General features: G+C 44.0%; 1 protein-coding gene across 1 annotated transcript; it reads right to left on the reverse strand.

The window, feature by feature from the left end:
- Nucleotides 1–8,183: 8,183 nt before the first annotated feature.
- On the reverse strand, nt 8,184–16,481 carry LOC118568997 (CD209 antigen-like protein C). Its single transcript, XM_036166615.1, has 7 exons — nt 16,385–16,481; nt 16,197–16,283; nt 15,183–15,272; nt 14,455–14,541; nt 13,682–13,833; nt 12,827–12,936; nt 8,184–9,512 (listed from the first exon to the last, which is right to left on the reverse strand). The coding sequence occupies exons 1-7, from the start codon at nt 16,428–16,430 to the stop codon at nt 9,362–9,364; spliced, it is 723 nt and encodes a 240-aa protein (XP_036022508.1). The 5' UTR covers nt 16,431–16,481; the 3' UTR covers nt 8,184–9,361.
- Nucleotides 16,482–17,092: the final 611 nt, after the last annotated feature.

Consider the following 17,092-nt stretch of genomic DNA (forward strand, 5'->3'; position numbering starts at 1 on the left):
GAGAGAAGCTCTCCAAGTACACTATAGCTGTATGTTAATGGAAGGGCTACAAGTTCCTTTTGGCAGAGATAAGGAGAATGACTCCCCTCCCTTTTGGTGTTTTGAGACAGGGTTTCTCTGTGTAGTTTTGGTGCCTGTCCTGGATCTTGCTTTGTAGACCAGGCTAGCCTTGAACTCACAGAGATCTGACTGGCTCTGCCTCCCAAGTGCTGGGATTAAAGGTGAGTGCCACCACTACCGGGTGGCATGACTCCCTTTTTAGCAAGCAGTAATTTTCTTCAAGCCCATGAGAAATGGGAGCTTTATCTATGACTGACCTTGGGAAAAGGACTTTACCATTTTATGTGCCATAGCCTTGTAAATTTAAATATTTTAAAAGCTGCTCTTTGGGTTGGGGATTTAGCTCAGTGGTAGAGTGCTTGCCTAGCAAGTGCAAGGCCCTGGGTTCGATCCTCAGCTTAAAAAAAAAAAAAAGCTGCTCTTTAACAAGTATCCATGTTTTTAAAGTTTTCTGTAAAACCTTAAAATTTCCCCTTAAAAAATGTTTAAAATTTCTCAACTGTGTGTTCCTGAAATATCAAAAATAAAGTACCTTTTTTTAGTTTAAGAGGGAGAAAACAGAACATAACCGCAATCTGCATAAGGCAAAACCAAGCTCCAATAGAACAAATAATCCAAAGCCTAGTATCTGGGATTCATTCACAATCCTTTTGGTTTTCTTGAGGGGCTGGGATCACCTCTTTGGCCCCACCTTGGCAGCATATACATAGCCTGCCTTTTAGATCCCAGCCCGCTCCATTTCACTGTGGCTGGAGCTTTTGCTGACTATCACATGGCACTGGCATTTCCAAAACTGCCAAGGTCCACCATGGCATCTGGGCTCACTTTAGGAACTCTAGCCCTGCCACACATTAGCAAACCTCAGATGTTCCCCATCATCACTTCATGTCTTTAAAACCATTACCTGGGTGACTCTTAAGTTATAAAACTTAGCTGCTAGAGCAAAGTACATTCTCATATAAAAGCATGAAGGTGCAGCTTCAACACCTTATTCAACAGGCACAGTTTTTGAATCCTATCTTTCATAAACCTCGTTTTCAGGACAGGACAAGAATTATCATACAAAAATCCATTCTGATTGTTAATGTTCTGACCCACTCCTTGAAACCCCCTTGGCACCTCCCTGCATCCTGATGTAAAGGCTTCAGTCTAAGGAAAAGCTCCTCCCTTCCTCTCTCTTCTGCTTTTGCTCTCACGAGATGCACACCCTCTCCCTCCCTCCCTCCCCCTCTGTCTGTCTTTCTCTCTCTCCTATCTTTCTCTTGGTCTCTCTATTATAAGAAACTCTCCACATGGATGCAGCACCTGGGTTGTGAATTACTGGCCACCGCTGAAGCCAAAGCCTTGCCCAAATGGCATGCATCTGCTCAGCTGGATGCTGCATTTGCCCAGCATGGTTCCCTGCACTCGTGGGAGACCCTGTTCTGGCCAGCTGGGGGTTTCCAATGCATGCATAATTCATAACAGTAATTTAAAATATCTTATAGATCTGTTGTTGGTAGGCCTACACCACATGGTCGCCTTTAGTCAAGATGGTGGTGAAATCACATGACATCTGTCTTCTCTATGCCCAAAGATGGTGAAGTCACATGACTTTCACCTTCTCCAACTTTAGCAAAGATGGCAACCAGCTTTGTGGCTTTGGCTCTCACACTGTCTCTGTTTAAAATGTTCAAAGTATAAACTGGGGCTAGAACCTGAAAGATATTTAAGGATGATGGTGTGTGTGTGTGTGTGTGTGTGTGTGTGTGTGTGTGTGTGTGTGTGTATGTATGGAATGCATGTGTCTTAGGTGTGTGTAAGTTAGTAAGTCATTAGCCAGAGCTGGATAAATGCTATTAAAGAACTTTTCCTTCATTAACTCTAAGTGTGCATAGTAATTCCTAACTGAGAAGGCTGCTCAGCTGGTTGGGGAATAGGAGTCTGGGAAGACAGGATTTTCCCTGCAGGCTACTCTGGACTCTCCTGACTGCTGATCACTAGTCCAGACTCAGAGAGAAAAGGAAAAACTGAACAGGGAACCTGCAGGATAAGGTAAGCTGCAGAGACCTCCAGGTCTCAACCAGTCCCCTTTTATGGGGAGGCAGATGGTTCTAATCAAGCCCCAAGGGTTCCTAGAATAGCCAACGGGTTGGCTGACAGATTTCCCATTAGGAAGACACTAGGAGGTAATGTGTTGTAAGCTTCAAATAATTTTGAGAGTGGTTGGAGGCTTGTTTGTCAGGGAACTCTGTATGTGGTGAAGATGCCTCTGTGCAGGCTAATTAGGAAGAATGAATTTTCTGTGAGAAGATCTGCTGTGGGATGTTCTGTATGTCAAATGTGTTGCTCTGATTGGTTAATAAATAAAACACTGATTGGCCAGTAGCCAGGCAGGAAGCATAGGCAGGACAAGGAGAGAGGAGAATTCTGGGAAGTGGAAGGCTGAGGCAGAGAGATGCTACCAGCCGCTGCCATGACAAGCAATATGTGAAGATGTTGGTGAGCCACAAGCCACGTGGCAAGGTATAGATTAATAGAAATGGGTTAATTTAAGATAGCAGAACTAGATGCAAGAAGCCTGCCATGGCCATATAGTTTGTAAGCAATGTAAGTCTCTATGTGTTTACTTGGTTGGGTCTGAGCAGCTGTGGGACTGGTGGGTAAGAGAAATTTGTCCTGACCATGGGCCAGGCAGGACCAGAAAAACTCAACTACAGAGATCGGTTACTTGTTTTGGTTTGATTGATCTGGATTGATCCAGATAATCTAGATTGCAGACTCACTTGCATCTCTGAAGCCTGCTCCATCTGCCCTTAAGGGCTGAGCTTCTGGCCCATAGATCTCTCTCTCTCTCTCTCTCTCTCTCTCTCTCTCTCTCTCTCTCTCTCTCTCTCACACACACACACACACACACACACACACACACACACACACACACACAAGGTCCAATTAAGACCTGGGAGCTCCTCTGTAAGGAAGAAGGTATCCTAGTCTGAAAAGAAAAGAATCCACCTATGCAACAATGGGAAAGCTGTTGTACTTACTGGGTAAAGGTCCTAATGAAAAAGATATTGCCTAACACCTCGTCTCCTTTAGGGAAAACTTTTCTCAATGAATGACAAATTTATTGTTATTTTATCTTATGGTACTTAAAAATGTTAAATTATTTGATCAAGGGGATTTATATGTAAAGATTAAGGTGGCTGGATGCTTTCAATCTAAAAAAATTGGTTTTTCATCTTGAAATAATCTATGTGAGAAAGATACAAACAACACAGATTAAGCTAAGTAAGACTATATGAGTCCTGAAGGGCACAATGGGCTCACACCTTCCAGCAATCGGGAGGCAAAGGTAGGTAAGTCTCTGTGAATTTGAGGTCAGCTTCATCTACATAATGAGTTCCAGGCTAGCCTGGCCTATGTAGAAAGACCCCATCTCAAAAAAACAAAACAAACAAACAAACAAACAAACAAACAAAAAAACAAAAAAACACCCAAAAAACAAAAAAAACACCAAACAAACACAAAACCAAAACCAAAAACAGAATTAACCAAACAAACAAAAACCGCCAAACAACAAGGAAGAGTCCACAAGTCCTTTCATTTTGACTGGAAACTCACATCTCAGAATCCCCTGGTGTCAGAGATCAAGGATACAATGCTTCTAGAGGCAAAACCTACAGCTGCATTAGAGAGTCAGAGTAAGTTCGCAACATTTGTTTTGACAGAAAATAGTTCTTATTTCAGACACAGCATGAAAATTAAATTTGATCTTTACCCTTTTCAGTTATTTTAGCTCATATAAACATTAATTATTTTAGTTATTGCATCTGGACCATGATCAGGGTCATGGAAATTCCAAATATCTTGCCAAAGTGGACGTGACTGTTGGAGTTGAGGGCTGGGATGGAGAATGTAGGCACCTCACTCTCCTGATTCTTTTATAGTATACTTTTGCAAAATCTAAACCAACTTAACATATTTTTTTTTTACAAGGTGGCTCATTTTAGCACGAAGGATATAATTACAGGAGAGAAGAGTAAGTCTGGTTCTCATACAGGGACATCTATAAGAACAAAAGGTGTACAATTAATTTTTACTACAGAACTTACATAACTAAGTTTCTCCAAATAGCCAAAGCTTAAGAAGGTTAGCAAAGAGATATGTGACTAGACATGGATCTTTTAGTCAGTTTATATTCATAGGAACATTTTAAAATTTTCAGCATTAAGTACATTATCTTTGCATATGACATATTCAGACCTTCACTGGCTTGGCTTCAATATTTTTATGATTTTGTCCCTGTCTTTATCTCCATGAAATGTTAATCTGGGTGAGAATAACGCAACTCCTACAACTTGTGAGCCAAATTTGAATTGAGTTTTAGTAAATACTGGACAGGAAGATGGACACTGGCCAGGTCCATACCCGGGATTCCTAGAGAATGGCCACAAGTTACACTGGCCAGATGTTTATAAAGGCAAACCCACAAAGCTATGCATTTCCCGCCTTCATCCAATCAGGAACAAGCATACACCCTGACTTACTTTCTGCCTACATACCTCCATGAACTATATTTGTGGTTTAAAATATATTTTGGTACTACACGCAAAAAAAAAAAAAAAAAAACAAAAAAACAAAAAAACTTTATTTCAAAATTATGTTTTTAAGGCTTAAAATCTTAACAGAGATAAATTTCCTCAGTTTATAAATTCTAATCTTCAGAGTGTTGCTAATTTATACTAAACTGTTGAAAGGTAATTAAGGCATAATCTCCCAGAATTGTAGCCAGGTCAAGTGAAATGTAACTTATTTACAGAGACAGATTGGAGAGGGACCAATGTATATCTCCCACTATTCAGTCATTCTGGTTATGTCAAAGTTAAGCCTAAAACAGGTAACTCAAGTTTAAAAGTAAATAAGATAATATTCAAAGTCAGGTGTATTAAAAAAAAAAACTAGTTATGGAGAATTAAATGTTCAATAAAGTGGGTTAAGTTTACAATACACTTACATGGCAGGCATCTTCAGGCTCAAGGGTTCCCCTTTCCATTGGAAGGGACACAGACCCCAGCAGAACAAATTTTCATGCAAACAGGGCAAGGATGCATGGGAAATAAGACTGTTGGAATCTGCTGCTCTGTCTTCTGCTGTGCAGACCAGACCAAGAAAGCCCCCCCCCCCCCCGCCGCCACCTATAGAGAGACTGTGAAAATCCACCTAGACCAGTTTATATGACTCACCTTCCAGAGACATGGGACCAGCCTGAAGTTGTAAACTTGGATGCCAACAAGTCTAATCACTACAAAAGGTTTCAGAGTTCAGTAGGGTAATTTGGAGACAGGGATCATGATGGCCCTTCTTCCCTTTGGACTCATGGTAATATTGGTCATAATGCTTCCCATAGGGCTAGCCATGATGGCCCCCTAGGATTAGACTCTGATATGAAGAAGTTTACTAGTTCTGATATATCTGGAAATAATAGGTTTACTAAAAAGATATTGCCTGATTTCTTTAACAAGCTATGGCTGGCTATGGATCCAAATAGCAGGTCCTTGTAGATGATATATATTTCTTACAGCTGTCGAAGTGTTCATGTACCCATTTGAAGGAAGAGTGATGTCACTGTGCTAACAAGTCAGAAATGGTTAGGAACAGTGGAACAGCTAGTGGAAAGCAAAGTCCTAGAGGCTCCCGGTGTTCTTGGAATGGCTGCTGGATTTAAAAAGCTTGGCTAATGTCTCTAACAGAACCCTTCCTTCTGACTATGTTAGGATGGTCATTCAGACCATGCATTCTGGGCTGTTTGACCAAGTTTATCATTGCCTGGATAGAGGCTGAGAAGCTACAAGTAGTTCTGACCTTGGAGTCAGTTTGCTAGCGAAACAGGAGGACCCTGAGTGTTTAGTTCCCTGTGGCACAGAATTTTAAATTGCAGCTTTATAAATGATTTCTAATAGCTTTAGCAGGTGGGAATGGTATAGAAGAAATGCAAAGTGATTGATGTTATAAAGAGTTTACCGATAGATTTGCCTAGGAGACATTAAATCTCACAATGTAGAATTTAGCTAAGAGAGAGCATAGAGGTCAGAAGAGAGTGTCAGCTCCCCTGGAAAGGAAGATCTAGTAAAATATAGTCCGTTAGAAAATGTCTAATGCCTAGCATGCTAATTCAAATGAAAACGAAAAATGTCAAGACGTCTTTGAGCCTTGCATACTCTTAGAAGTAATCCCAATAAACTCATGGCTCACTGAGCTAGATTTCAGTGGAATTGTTTCTTCCATCCATCACTCTGGCCTTACCTGGGGTGAATAAAAGTCAGAAAACAGACCCCCGGGTTGATTGCCATTCTTTATCTATACTATTACTACTACCACTACCACTACTACCACTACTACTACTACTACTACTACCACTACTACTACTACTACTACTACTACTACTACTACTACACTACTACTACTACTACAACAACACTACTACTACTACTACTACACTACTACTACTACTACACTACTACTACACTACTACTACTACTACAACACTACTACTACTACTACACTACTACTCTACTACTACTACTACTACTACTACTACTACTACTACTACTACTACTACTACTACTACTACTACTACACTACTACTACTACTACACTACTACTACTACTACTACTACTACTACTACTACTACTACTACTACTACTACTACTACTACTACTACACTACTACTACTACTACTACTACTACTACACTACTACTACTACTACTACACTACTACTCTACTACTACTACTACACTACTACTACTACTACTACACTACTACTCTACTACTACTACTACTACACTACTACTACTACTACTACTACACTACTACTACTACTACAACAACAACACTACTACTACTACTACTACTACACTACTACTCTACTACTACTACTACTACACTACTACTACTACTACTACTACACTACTACTACTACTACTACTACTACACTACTACTACTACTACTACTACTACTACTACTACTATTGCTGGTGTGTCAGGGGTACCACAGCATGCACTCAAAGGTCAGAAGACAGTTCTGTGGAGTTGGTTCTCACTTTCCATCTTTATGTGAGTTCTGAGAATCAAATTTAGGTCTTCAGGCTTCCAAAGCAAGGGCTTTACCCCAGCCATCTTGCTGCAACCCCTCCCCCACTGCCGTTCTTATCCTGCTCTCTGAGTGGGAGTCCATGCACCTGAGTGACTTATCACCAAGGAGGCACTGCCTGAGGTGAGATGCTGTGTTTCTCCACATACATATATCCTGAACAAACAGCCAGTCTTTAATTTGCTCTTCAGTGATTTCTTACACATATACAATGTATTTAGATCATATCCACACTCCTATCTCTCCCACCAACTCTTCCTGGACTCTCTCATTCCCCTCTCAATTTTATCTCCTCCTTGACAGCTGACATTAACTAGGAAACTGGGTGTGACCATCTAATATCAGCACTGGGGTGGGAGTGGAGACAGGAGGATTGTTGTACATTCCTGGCTGCCAGCCTAGCTGAAGAGGAGGTGTTCTACAATTAGTCAGAGGAGACCTTGTTTCAAAGGCCTAAAGCAGGCAGTGGTAGAGGAAGTTTCTGGTCTCCACATGCATGTACATGGGTATGTGTATTTGAACACACACACACACACACACACACACACACACACCCCGCCCCCAGAAACCATAGTGAGCTTCATTCATATTGCAAAAAAGTTACCAGCATTCTCCTTGAAATCAGGAAGAGGAATAAAAGAGAAACTCACAGATGGGAGAAAACGCTTACATATCATGAACTCTGTAAAGACTCATATCCTCAGGCTGGGGATACTGCTTAGCTGTTAAAGTGTTTGCCATGTGAGCATGAGGAGCCAAGTCCAATCCTCAGAGCTCATGTAAAAAGCCAGGCATGGTAGTTCATGCTTGTGATCCCAGACCTGGAAAGGCAGAGATAAGAGGATGGCTGAGGCACTCTGGCCAGCCTTACGCAGCTTACGCAGCCTATGGAACACACTCCAGGTTCACTGAGAGATGCTGGGTCTTAATTAAATTTACTGTTGCTATGATAAACTACTCAAAAACATTTTAGGGGAGAAAGGGTTTATTTAGCTTACAATTCCATGGTACAGACTGTTCTTGCTGGGACTTGACCAGAACAGGGAGCACATCTGCACCTCTCCACTCCCATACTGACCAAAATTCCCTTACTTCCAAAAAATGCCCTCATGGTTGTTCTCATAGGCCTGTCTCTTAGTTGACTGGAGATTGTTAGTTGACAACCAAGCTTAACCATCACATACACAATGGAATATTATTTGGGAGTGAATAGGAAAAAGTTATGATAGACTCCATACTGTGGGCCTTACGGATACCCTGCCAAGCGAAACAAACTAGCTGTAGAAAGAGAGGTGATGCACAACTGTTTGCAGGAGGACCCCCAAAGTGGTGACCTTTACAGAGACAGGAAAGGGAACAGAGATTTCCAAGTGGCTATACGAACTATTGCTTAATGGGTACAGTTTTAATTTTGTTGTGATGAGGAGACAGAGATTGGCCAGTTGGGGCAGGGACTGTCAATGCAGCAGTTCCCAGGATGTCCTTGATGGAGGTCAGGAATGGTAAAAGAGAATTCTGGGATCTGGTTCCTTCTCGTCTCTCACCCTTTTCTGGAAGCTATGAGATGTGACTGAGACGGAGAGGCACCTGGTTCCTAGTGGGTGGGCCACCTGAACTGCCCAGATCACCTGCTCCTTATGCCCCACTGTTTCTGTCATGAGTCCTTTAAAAGATGCCCCCTACCTGACAGTTCAATGGTACCCTGGTTCCAGGGATCCTTCCTGCTACACAGCACCCCACCATCATTGTCTCTTAAGCTCCATCTGTGAATCAACCCTCCCCATTTTAAAAGACATAGAGTGCTGGCATATGCTCCCAATGCAAGCTCTGAAAAGGCAGAGGTAGGAGGATTCCTAGGGTGTGCTGGCCAGCCAGCCTAGCCAAACTGGCCAGTACCAACAAGGCAAAAATGAGAGGTCCTGTCTCAAAAAAACAAGATGGAGGCCAGGGAAGACACCTAAGACTGACCTTTGGCACGCATGTGCACACACACACACACACACACACACACACACACACACACACACACACTGGGCAGGGGGAGGGCAAATGAGGAACCAGTTAAGACCTTAACGTTCACAGAGGAAGGAACTGGCATACATTGTGGGTTAAGTTCAGTCACCCTGCAGGGTCATTTTGGCAACAGGTGCTACAGACAGATGAGACATCATTTTTTGGTGCAGGACAGAGCAGACTTCTTGCAGATCCAGTATTTCTCAACTGTACATGGGACATCATTCCAGCCATCGTCTCTGAATTCCGCACAGTCTTCTTCCCCTTCATTGTTGGGCTCTCCTTTGTTCCAATATTTCATGAAACTGCAAAACCAATTGTAGTGGTTGGAATGAGAACGGCCCCCACAGGCTCATATGTTTGGATGCTTGGGCCCTGTAGGTGGAACTGTTTGGGAAGGATTAGGTGTGGCCTTGTTGGAGGAGGAGCGTCACTGAGGTGGATTTTGCAGTTTTAGAAGCTCACAACATACCTAGTTAGCCCTCCCTGTCTTGTGCTTTTCCAGCACCAGGCCTGCTTTCTTGCTGCCGTGCTTCCTTACATGACGGTCATGGACTCTAAACTCCTGGAACCACTAGCCCCAAAAATGTTCCTTTTTTTTTTTTCATAAATTTCCTTGGCTAACACCCATCAAAGTATGAGAATTAGTCCCACCTCCCCTTTATCAACCATGTTTCTCCCCACTTCCCTCTCCTGTGTGTTTGTGTGTGTGCGTGTGTGTTTATGTGCAGAAATATATACACACTTATGGTTGTACATATAGAGGCCATAGATCAGATATCTTTAGTTACTCTCCACCTTGATTTTTGAGAATTCACTAATTTAGTGAGGATGACTGTTTAATGAGCATAAGAGATCCACTGTTTCTGCCTTTCCAGTGCTGAGATAACAAACTCTTGGCTTTCTTAGGTGGATTCAGGGGATGGAACTCAGGTCCTCACGCTTGTACCACGTGATGGTTAGTTTTCATTGTCAACTTGACACAACTTAGAGTCACCTGCAAAGACAGTCTCAGGGATTGTCTGTATTGGGTTGGCCTGCGGGGCTGTCTGTGGAGGATTTTCTTAATTATGTTAAGACCCAGCCCACTGTGAGCAGTGCCCTGACCTAGGCAGGAGGTCCTGAACTGCATAAGAGTAGAGAAATCCAGCATGCAAGTGAGCATGTATGCTTTCATTTCTTCCTCCTCTTAACTGTGGATGTGTTATTAGCTGCCTCAACTTCCTCACAATGACAGATTGGAACCTGAAATTATAAATGATGAACTAAGCCATTTTCTCCCCTAACTTCCTTTCAGTCAGTGTATTTTGTCATAGCAACAGAAACGAAGCTAGAATACACGACAAGCAATTTATCAACTCACCCATCACCCAGCCCCTCAACCATGTTTCTATTACGGAAACGGGATGCTTTCACGTCTGCCCTTCATACAGTACAGCAGATGTGACCTGTTCTGGGGCCAGTGAGGTACCCAAGTCCTTTGACCTTGGCCATGATCCTTGTGATCTTCCATGACTGATGTTTCTTCTTCAAATATAACCAACCAACTCATTCCATAGACTTAACCATCTCCATTCCCAAGATTTTGTACTTTTGGCCCCTGTGTACCTATCCAGAGCCAAAGACCATAGAACCAGGAATAATATCTACATGGATACTCCATACTAGCCAGTCCTAAGCTTTAATTTTTCATTCCCACAGGCACCAGAATAAGAGTTTTTGCCTTCAACCCTTCCCTATACACATGTACATACTCCCACACCACACATGTGCACAAAGGTAGTCTGGGGTTGGTTTTGCTTTACCTGCTTTTTTGTTTTGTTTGTTTGTTTCTTTCTTTTTATTGAGACAGGGTTTCTCTGTGTAGTTTTGGTGCCTGTCCTGGATCTCACTCTGTAGACCAGTCTGGCCTCAAACTCACAGAGATCCGCCTGGCTCTGCCTCCCTAGTGCTGGGATTAAAGGTGTGCACCACTGCCGCCCCACGCCTGTTTGTTTTTAACCAGCATTCATATCTCTTCCTCTGCTTCCTGACTATGGATGGCATGGAACCAGTTTCAACCAGTTTCTCAAGCTCCTGCCAGCAAGCCTTCGCCATTATGGAGGACTGTACCCTGAAACTGTGAGCCAAATCAATCACCTCAATTGATTTTGTCAGGTATTTAGTTTCAGTAACAAAAATACATTATCCCATAGATGTTCCATTAATATACTTCATTTGAATGACTCATGAGGGCTAAAAACCCCTCCTCCATATCTGCTGGTGGAATTCTAAGCACTTGGCATCTTATCAGCACATGATTATGAAGAATTCCTTCCTTCATGAATAAATGTCTTTTATGCCTAGAGGGCTAGGGGATGGAGAGATGCCCAAAGGAGTACTCTGTCCAGCACTTGCTGAAGCCACTGTGGTTTGAGTATGAAATGTCTCCTGCAGGCTCAGTGTTTGAACTCCTGGTCCCCGGCTGGTGCTGTTTGAGAAGGCCATGGAACCTTTAGCCCCTGGGGGAAGCAGGTCAATGGGGTAGGCCTCAAACTCTCATAGCCTGGCCCACTTGTTTACTCTCAGCTTCCTGATGGCCATTGCCATGTGACCAGCCACCTCAGGCTCCTACTGCCATGCCATCCCCACCATGACACAACATGTCCCCTGGGTCTGTGAACCAGGTAAATCCTTTCTCTCTTAAGCTGCTGCAAATGGCAAGAATGCATTATAGAGATTCAGCTGTATTTAATAAAGCTATACCTAGAAAGGTCAAGGAATCTGTCAAGAAGGAAGCCATTTATCAAGGAATATTTGGTGTTATTCAGCTTTTAATATTCAGCTGTTTCTTGGTATGAATTTCTTATGCACTCATATACTATTAGGCCTTAAGGCAAAAAGTATAAGCTCAGACCTACTGTTGATCTACTAGGTAATGCCCTTACATAGTTTAGGAGACAGGTGGACTGTAGATGCCTAGTTTTGTTTCTTGTGCAAATGAAGCTCAGACCATCCCTTTCCTTCAAGCCTAGTAGCATTACAGAGCTAATGACTCAGGACAATAGAGCTTTTTGCATAACCAGGTACAGTTAAGACTGGAGCAGGATTCCTGGTCAGCTCCAGCTGCATGGCTGGAGGGAAGAGAACAAGACAGAATTTCCATAGATGGTAGGACCAGGGAGTTGCATGGCCAGAGAGAAAGGATCTCTTGTAGAGAATAAGGATTGGGTCGGGTCAAGAGAATAGGAAGAGAAGAAATGAGCATGGATGGAGAAACTGAAGATGAAGATGAGATCAAAAGCATAAGAGCTTACAAGGGCTGTGAGGGGACAGAAAAGAAGGGACAGAGAGGAGCTGAATGTCAGGATGGAACTGAAGCTATGTAGACAGAAGTTTTTGTTTTGTTTTGTTAATAGAGAAATAAAGTAAACGAATGTAAAAAACTAGTCTACATAGATTCTTTTTCCTCACATAATCCCATGCCAGACATAGCATCTTCCCCACACTCTGGGAAGGATTTTCTCAGGGCAGGCCCCTGGGAAAATTCTGATATTAAGCCAGATATCTTTACCAAAGTAACAGAAGTAAGTAACACACTGCCCAATGATACAGGCTGTTCCTCTTCTCCCAGGTTTACCTGAACAGCAGATGTGAACCATCCACCCAGTGCCACATGCCTTCATGCTTCAGGTCTGACAGACCCATCCAGGCATAGCCTTTCTCTTTAGAAGTCTGCTGCAGGAAGCTCTGGAGGGGCACACAAGCAGTCAGGTAGAGGCTACCTACCTTGTGGTCCACCTATTGTTCTCCTGCCCCAACTTTTAGCAGAAAGTTCTGATATTCATCTTTCCCAGGTACCACAAGGTCTCATTGGCTTCCACATCTGTATCCTGCTTGTTCTGAGTTGCCTCTCATTGAACATGCTAATATTGCCTGCTTTATGAGGAGTCCTGAAGATGCTCAGATGGATTGTCTGCCTGCCTTATGAGGGGTTCTGTGCATGCTCAGATGGATTAACCCACTACTGGGTGTAAGTGCTAATGCCAGATTATACCAGTTCTTCATTTCTGGTCATGCACATGACCTCTTTTGAGCTCTGCATTGAGGGATGTCCCACCAATAACTTGAATTCAGTCAGATTGGCAACATTTACCACAGGGGAACTGGCAAATGGTAGACATAGGACTTTCTTTTAAAGTCCAATCGAGGAAGTCATTCAGTGCACCAACAGACACCACTTACATTTTGTGTTACCTAAAGTACCCACTCATATCCAGATGCTGTAAGGTGGTGGTGGTGGTGGTGGTGGTGGTGTGTGTGTGTGTTTGTGTGAAACATGGTGCTTGGGACCTTTCGTTCCTACTCTTCTCTTCTTCCTTTCCCAAGTGGAGCAAGCAGTGCTCATCCATAATCCAAACTAGCAAACTGTATCTCCTCAGGTGCCTGTGGTCAGATGCACGTACCAGAACAGATTGGATCCCACCAGCTGTACCTGCTCATCATCACTTTTGATGACCACTAGTTGGGCCCCCACTTCTCTGCAGGCGGTGACAGAGTCATGCCAGTTCTGTTGGAACTTGGAGAAGAAGTAACAGTTTCCTTGGAAGAACGTCCAGTCCCAGGGGCAGGGGCGGCACAGGCGATCTGTTGGGGGAGGTTGGTCGGGGTGGACATGCACTTGGTTGTTCCTATACCCGTCCCTGTGCTCCCCCCTCCCCCAGCTTTCAAGCCCTGCAGGAGCTCCTGATACACAGCATCCTGGGAAGCCATTCCTCTCTACTCTCTGAGAGATCCTGGAAGTCCTGGTATCTCCTCAAGACTGGGAGATGTATGAACTTAGAGCTCAGAACTGACCTTTGGAGACTGGCTGATTGAGTTTCAACCATGTACACAGTTCTCTTTGAATACTAGCTTCCATTGGTCCTAATTCCAACCAACCAGCCAATCAACTAACTAATTCATGTGTGTATGTGTGTAGTTATGCCCATGCCATGGCACGTATGTGGAAGTTAGATGACAGCTTGAGGGGGTGGGTTCTCTCCTTCTACCTTGGGAGTCCTGGAATGAAACTTCAGTCATTTGGCTTGATGGCAAGTGATTTTAACTGCTTAGCCACACTGCCAACCCCTTCATTTTCTCCTCTTTACACAAAGTTATCAAATCACATGAGAGGAGGTGGAGGTTTGGGATGGGTAGTAGCTGAAGCCAAGCATGTAACATGGAGACCCTCTGAGTCCCCAGGCCTCTTGCCTTCCAGTCACTTACTTATTTGAGGCTTCAGTTGGGTCATCTCCTGGTTTACCTTCTCCTTCTCTGCCTGTTCTTGTCCCTTGGAGTTGGCAATACTGGAGACTATGTCAAGAAAAGAAGTCTGCAATTATTAAACATTTATTATAAATCATGGCCTGCACTGGTCCCCTAGGGACATTAAAACAAAACAAAACAAAACAAAACAAAAAAACACAGTACCTTATTTAAAATCTCTTTTTAAAAATTGAAGGTGGGTGTGCATATGTGTGAATGTTTGTGACTGTGGACCTGGGTGTCAGTCCTGACCTTCTACCCTGTTTGATTCAGGGTCTCTTGTCCACTACTGTGTACACCAAGTTAGCTGGCCTGCAAGTTTCCAGGATTCTCCTGTCTCTGCCACACATCTCATCCTAGCTAGGGTTACAGAAGCATGCCTGCCATGTCCTGCTTCTCATGTGTTCTGGGGTCCAAACTCAGGTCCTCCTGTTTCCTTGACAAGAGCTTTATCCAGTAAGCCATCTATCGAACTGCTGGTTTAATACCTTTTGAGGATGAAGAAATCTGATATTCAGAGAAGACTGAATGGCCAAGTTTGTGGAGCCAGGACCCTCCTCTCTGACAGAGATGAAAAGGGCTCTGAGAAATTCCTAGAAGTTCCTAGCCTTTTGCCTACATCCCTCATGAGCCTTCAGCCCAACTGAAAGGTGTTAACAGGTAGCCCCTACCCCTCAGATCTGCCTGACCTTTGACAAGGACAGCCAGAAGGAGAACAACATAAAGTGTGAGGCAGAACAGTTGCAGCACGAAGGGACCATGACCCTGGCACAGATGCCCTGCAGGAGAGAAGGTAGAAGTTTCATCACAAGTGTCCCTGACATGCTATGACCCATAGACACCAGCATCCTCTTCCCCGATCCACAGCTTCCATTCCCCTGGGGTCCACTGTGTCTGTGTTCCACTTCCTTAGGATGCAAGGCTATTTTCTAGCTCAAGCATCCCATAATTGAATAGTTCAATCCTCATTTTTCTTTATTCTCTCTAGAATCCCAAAGGAATGCCCAGCATGTCCTTCTTCATGACCAGGAGTTCAGCCCCCAGACTCAACTACTCTAGGTTTTCAGCCATCATCCAGGAGCTGGGGGATCAGAGCCTCATTTTCTGTCTTTTCAGAACCCAGAAGGACAAATTTCTTCAGACTATAGTTCAATCCCTCCAGACTCAACCACCCCAGGACTTAAGAGTCCAGGTTTCCATCCTTGACCATTTCAGAGCCCATCTGAGCCTCCTTGGACCCAGGAATTCAGTTTCCCAGATGGCCACCCAAGGACCCAGGACTCTAAAAACTCAGCTTCCACTTGCAGAATACCAGGAATCTCAACATACAATATCTGCTTGGTAGAACTGAGGAGTCTAGTTCTATCTAGTCTCTACTTCTATAGGACCCAGGAATCCAGCCCTCCAGCTCCTCATCCTCAGGATCCAGGATCCAGCTGTCAGCTTCCACCTCCATTAGACTGAAAAGTCCAGTTTTTAGCCTCCAACTCCGCAGCACCCACAGTGTTCCCCTCCCTAAGACTCGAGTTCAGTCTTCAGCCTCCACCCTACAGAACCCAGTCCTTAGCCTCTACTTCCACAGTACCCAGAGGTCCAGTTTCCATCCTCCTCCTCCTCCCTCAGTCTTTGAGATGCAGACTTCCACTCTCCCACTCCACAGGGCACAGAGAGCTGAAGAAACATGTCTTTCCTGACTCCTTTACCTGCAGCTCTCTTGAGGACATAGGGTGGTTGGAATCTGAAGCCTTTGATGGAGTATCTGGTGCCGCTGGTTATCAGGTGTTCCTCATCTGAGTGGACAGAGAGTCAGTCACAGCCTTGGCAAACGGAGACTCAAGGTGGCCCTACTGAAACCCCTCTCCAGGTCCCCAGAATCCAGGACCCATCTTACCCAGGGGGCCCAGCTGCGGTCCTCTCCCTTCCTCGGAGTCATTCATGTTTCACTGCGCTGGAGACTGTTGGAGACGATGGCAGCTATTTACCGTTTACTGTTGTTCCTTCCCTCCTTGAATCTATTCTGAGTCAGGAAGTGAAACAAGGAACTGTGGGACAGGAAGATGCTGGAGGGAGGTGACCGAGCCTCTGACACACCATTCCGTGAAACTACCATTCCTGGAATGGAAGCGCATGCAGCCGCTCTACTGTTTCCAGAAACATGGTCCCCTCTGTGATTTGTTGTCTTGATTTGAAGATGTCATCACTTCTGGCCCATTTCTGATGACTTGGGAGAGGGGGTTGCATTGATTAGCTTTTACTGTGAACTTAACACAACATAGAACCCCCTAGAAAGAGAGTCCCCATGAGGGGTTGTCTACACTGGGTTAATTAACTGATGTGGGAAGACCCAGCCCATTATGAGCCACGTGTAAGTGTGGAAACTGCTGCTGAGTGCAAGCAGGCATGGACTCATTTCTCTGTGCTCTTGACTGCGGATGTGACCCATTGTCTTAAGCTCTTGCTACTGTAACTCCCCACAGTGATGGGCTGAAACCTGGAAATGTGAGCTAAAAGAAAGAAATGCGTTCTCCAAGCTGCTTTTTGTTGGGGGCATTTTCTGCGACTGTATTTTACAATAAGGTCTGTTTGAAGCACAAACAGT

The sequence above is a fragment of the Onychomys torridus genome, chromosome 17, assembly GCF_903995425.1.
Source record: "Onychomys torridus chromosome 17, mOncTor1.1, whole genome shotgun sequence".
Lineage (NCBI taxonomy): Eukaryota > Metazoa > Chordata > Mammalia > Rodentia > Cricetidae > Onychomys > Onychomys torridus.

Excerpts from the sequence above, each read along its gene's own strand:
- LOC118568997 (XM_036166615.1), bottom strand. The coding sequence starts at position 16,430 with ATGAATGACTCCGAGGAAGGGAGAGGACCGCAGCTGGGCCCCCTGG. Across the intron at positions 13,834-14,454 it reads CCAACTGAAGCCTCAAATAA|ATCGCCTGTGCCGCCCCTGC; the intron begins GTAAGTGACTGG and ends CTCCCCCAACAG. Across the intron at positions 9,513-12,826 it reads GGTTCACATCTGCTGTTCAG|TTTCATGAAATATTGGAACA; the intron begins GTAAACCTGGGA and ends TTGGTTTTGCAG.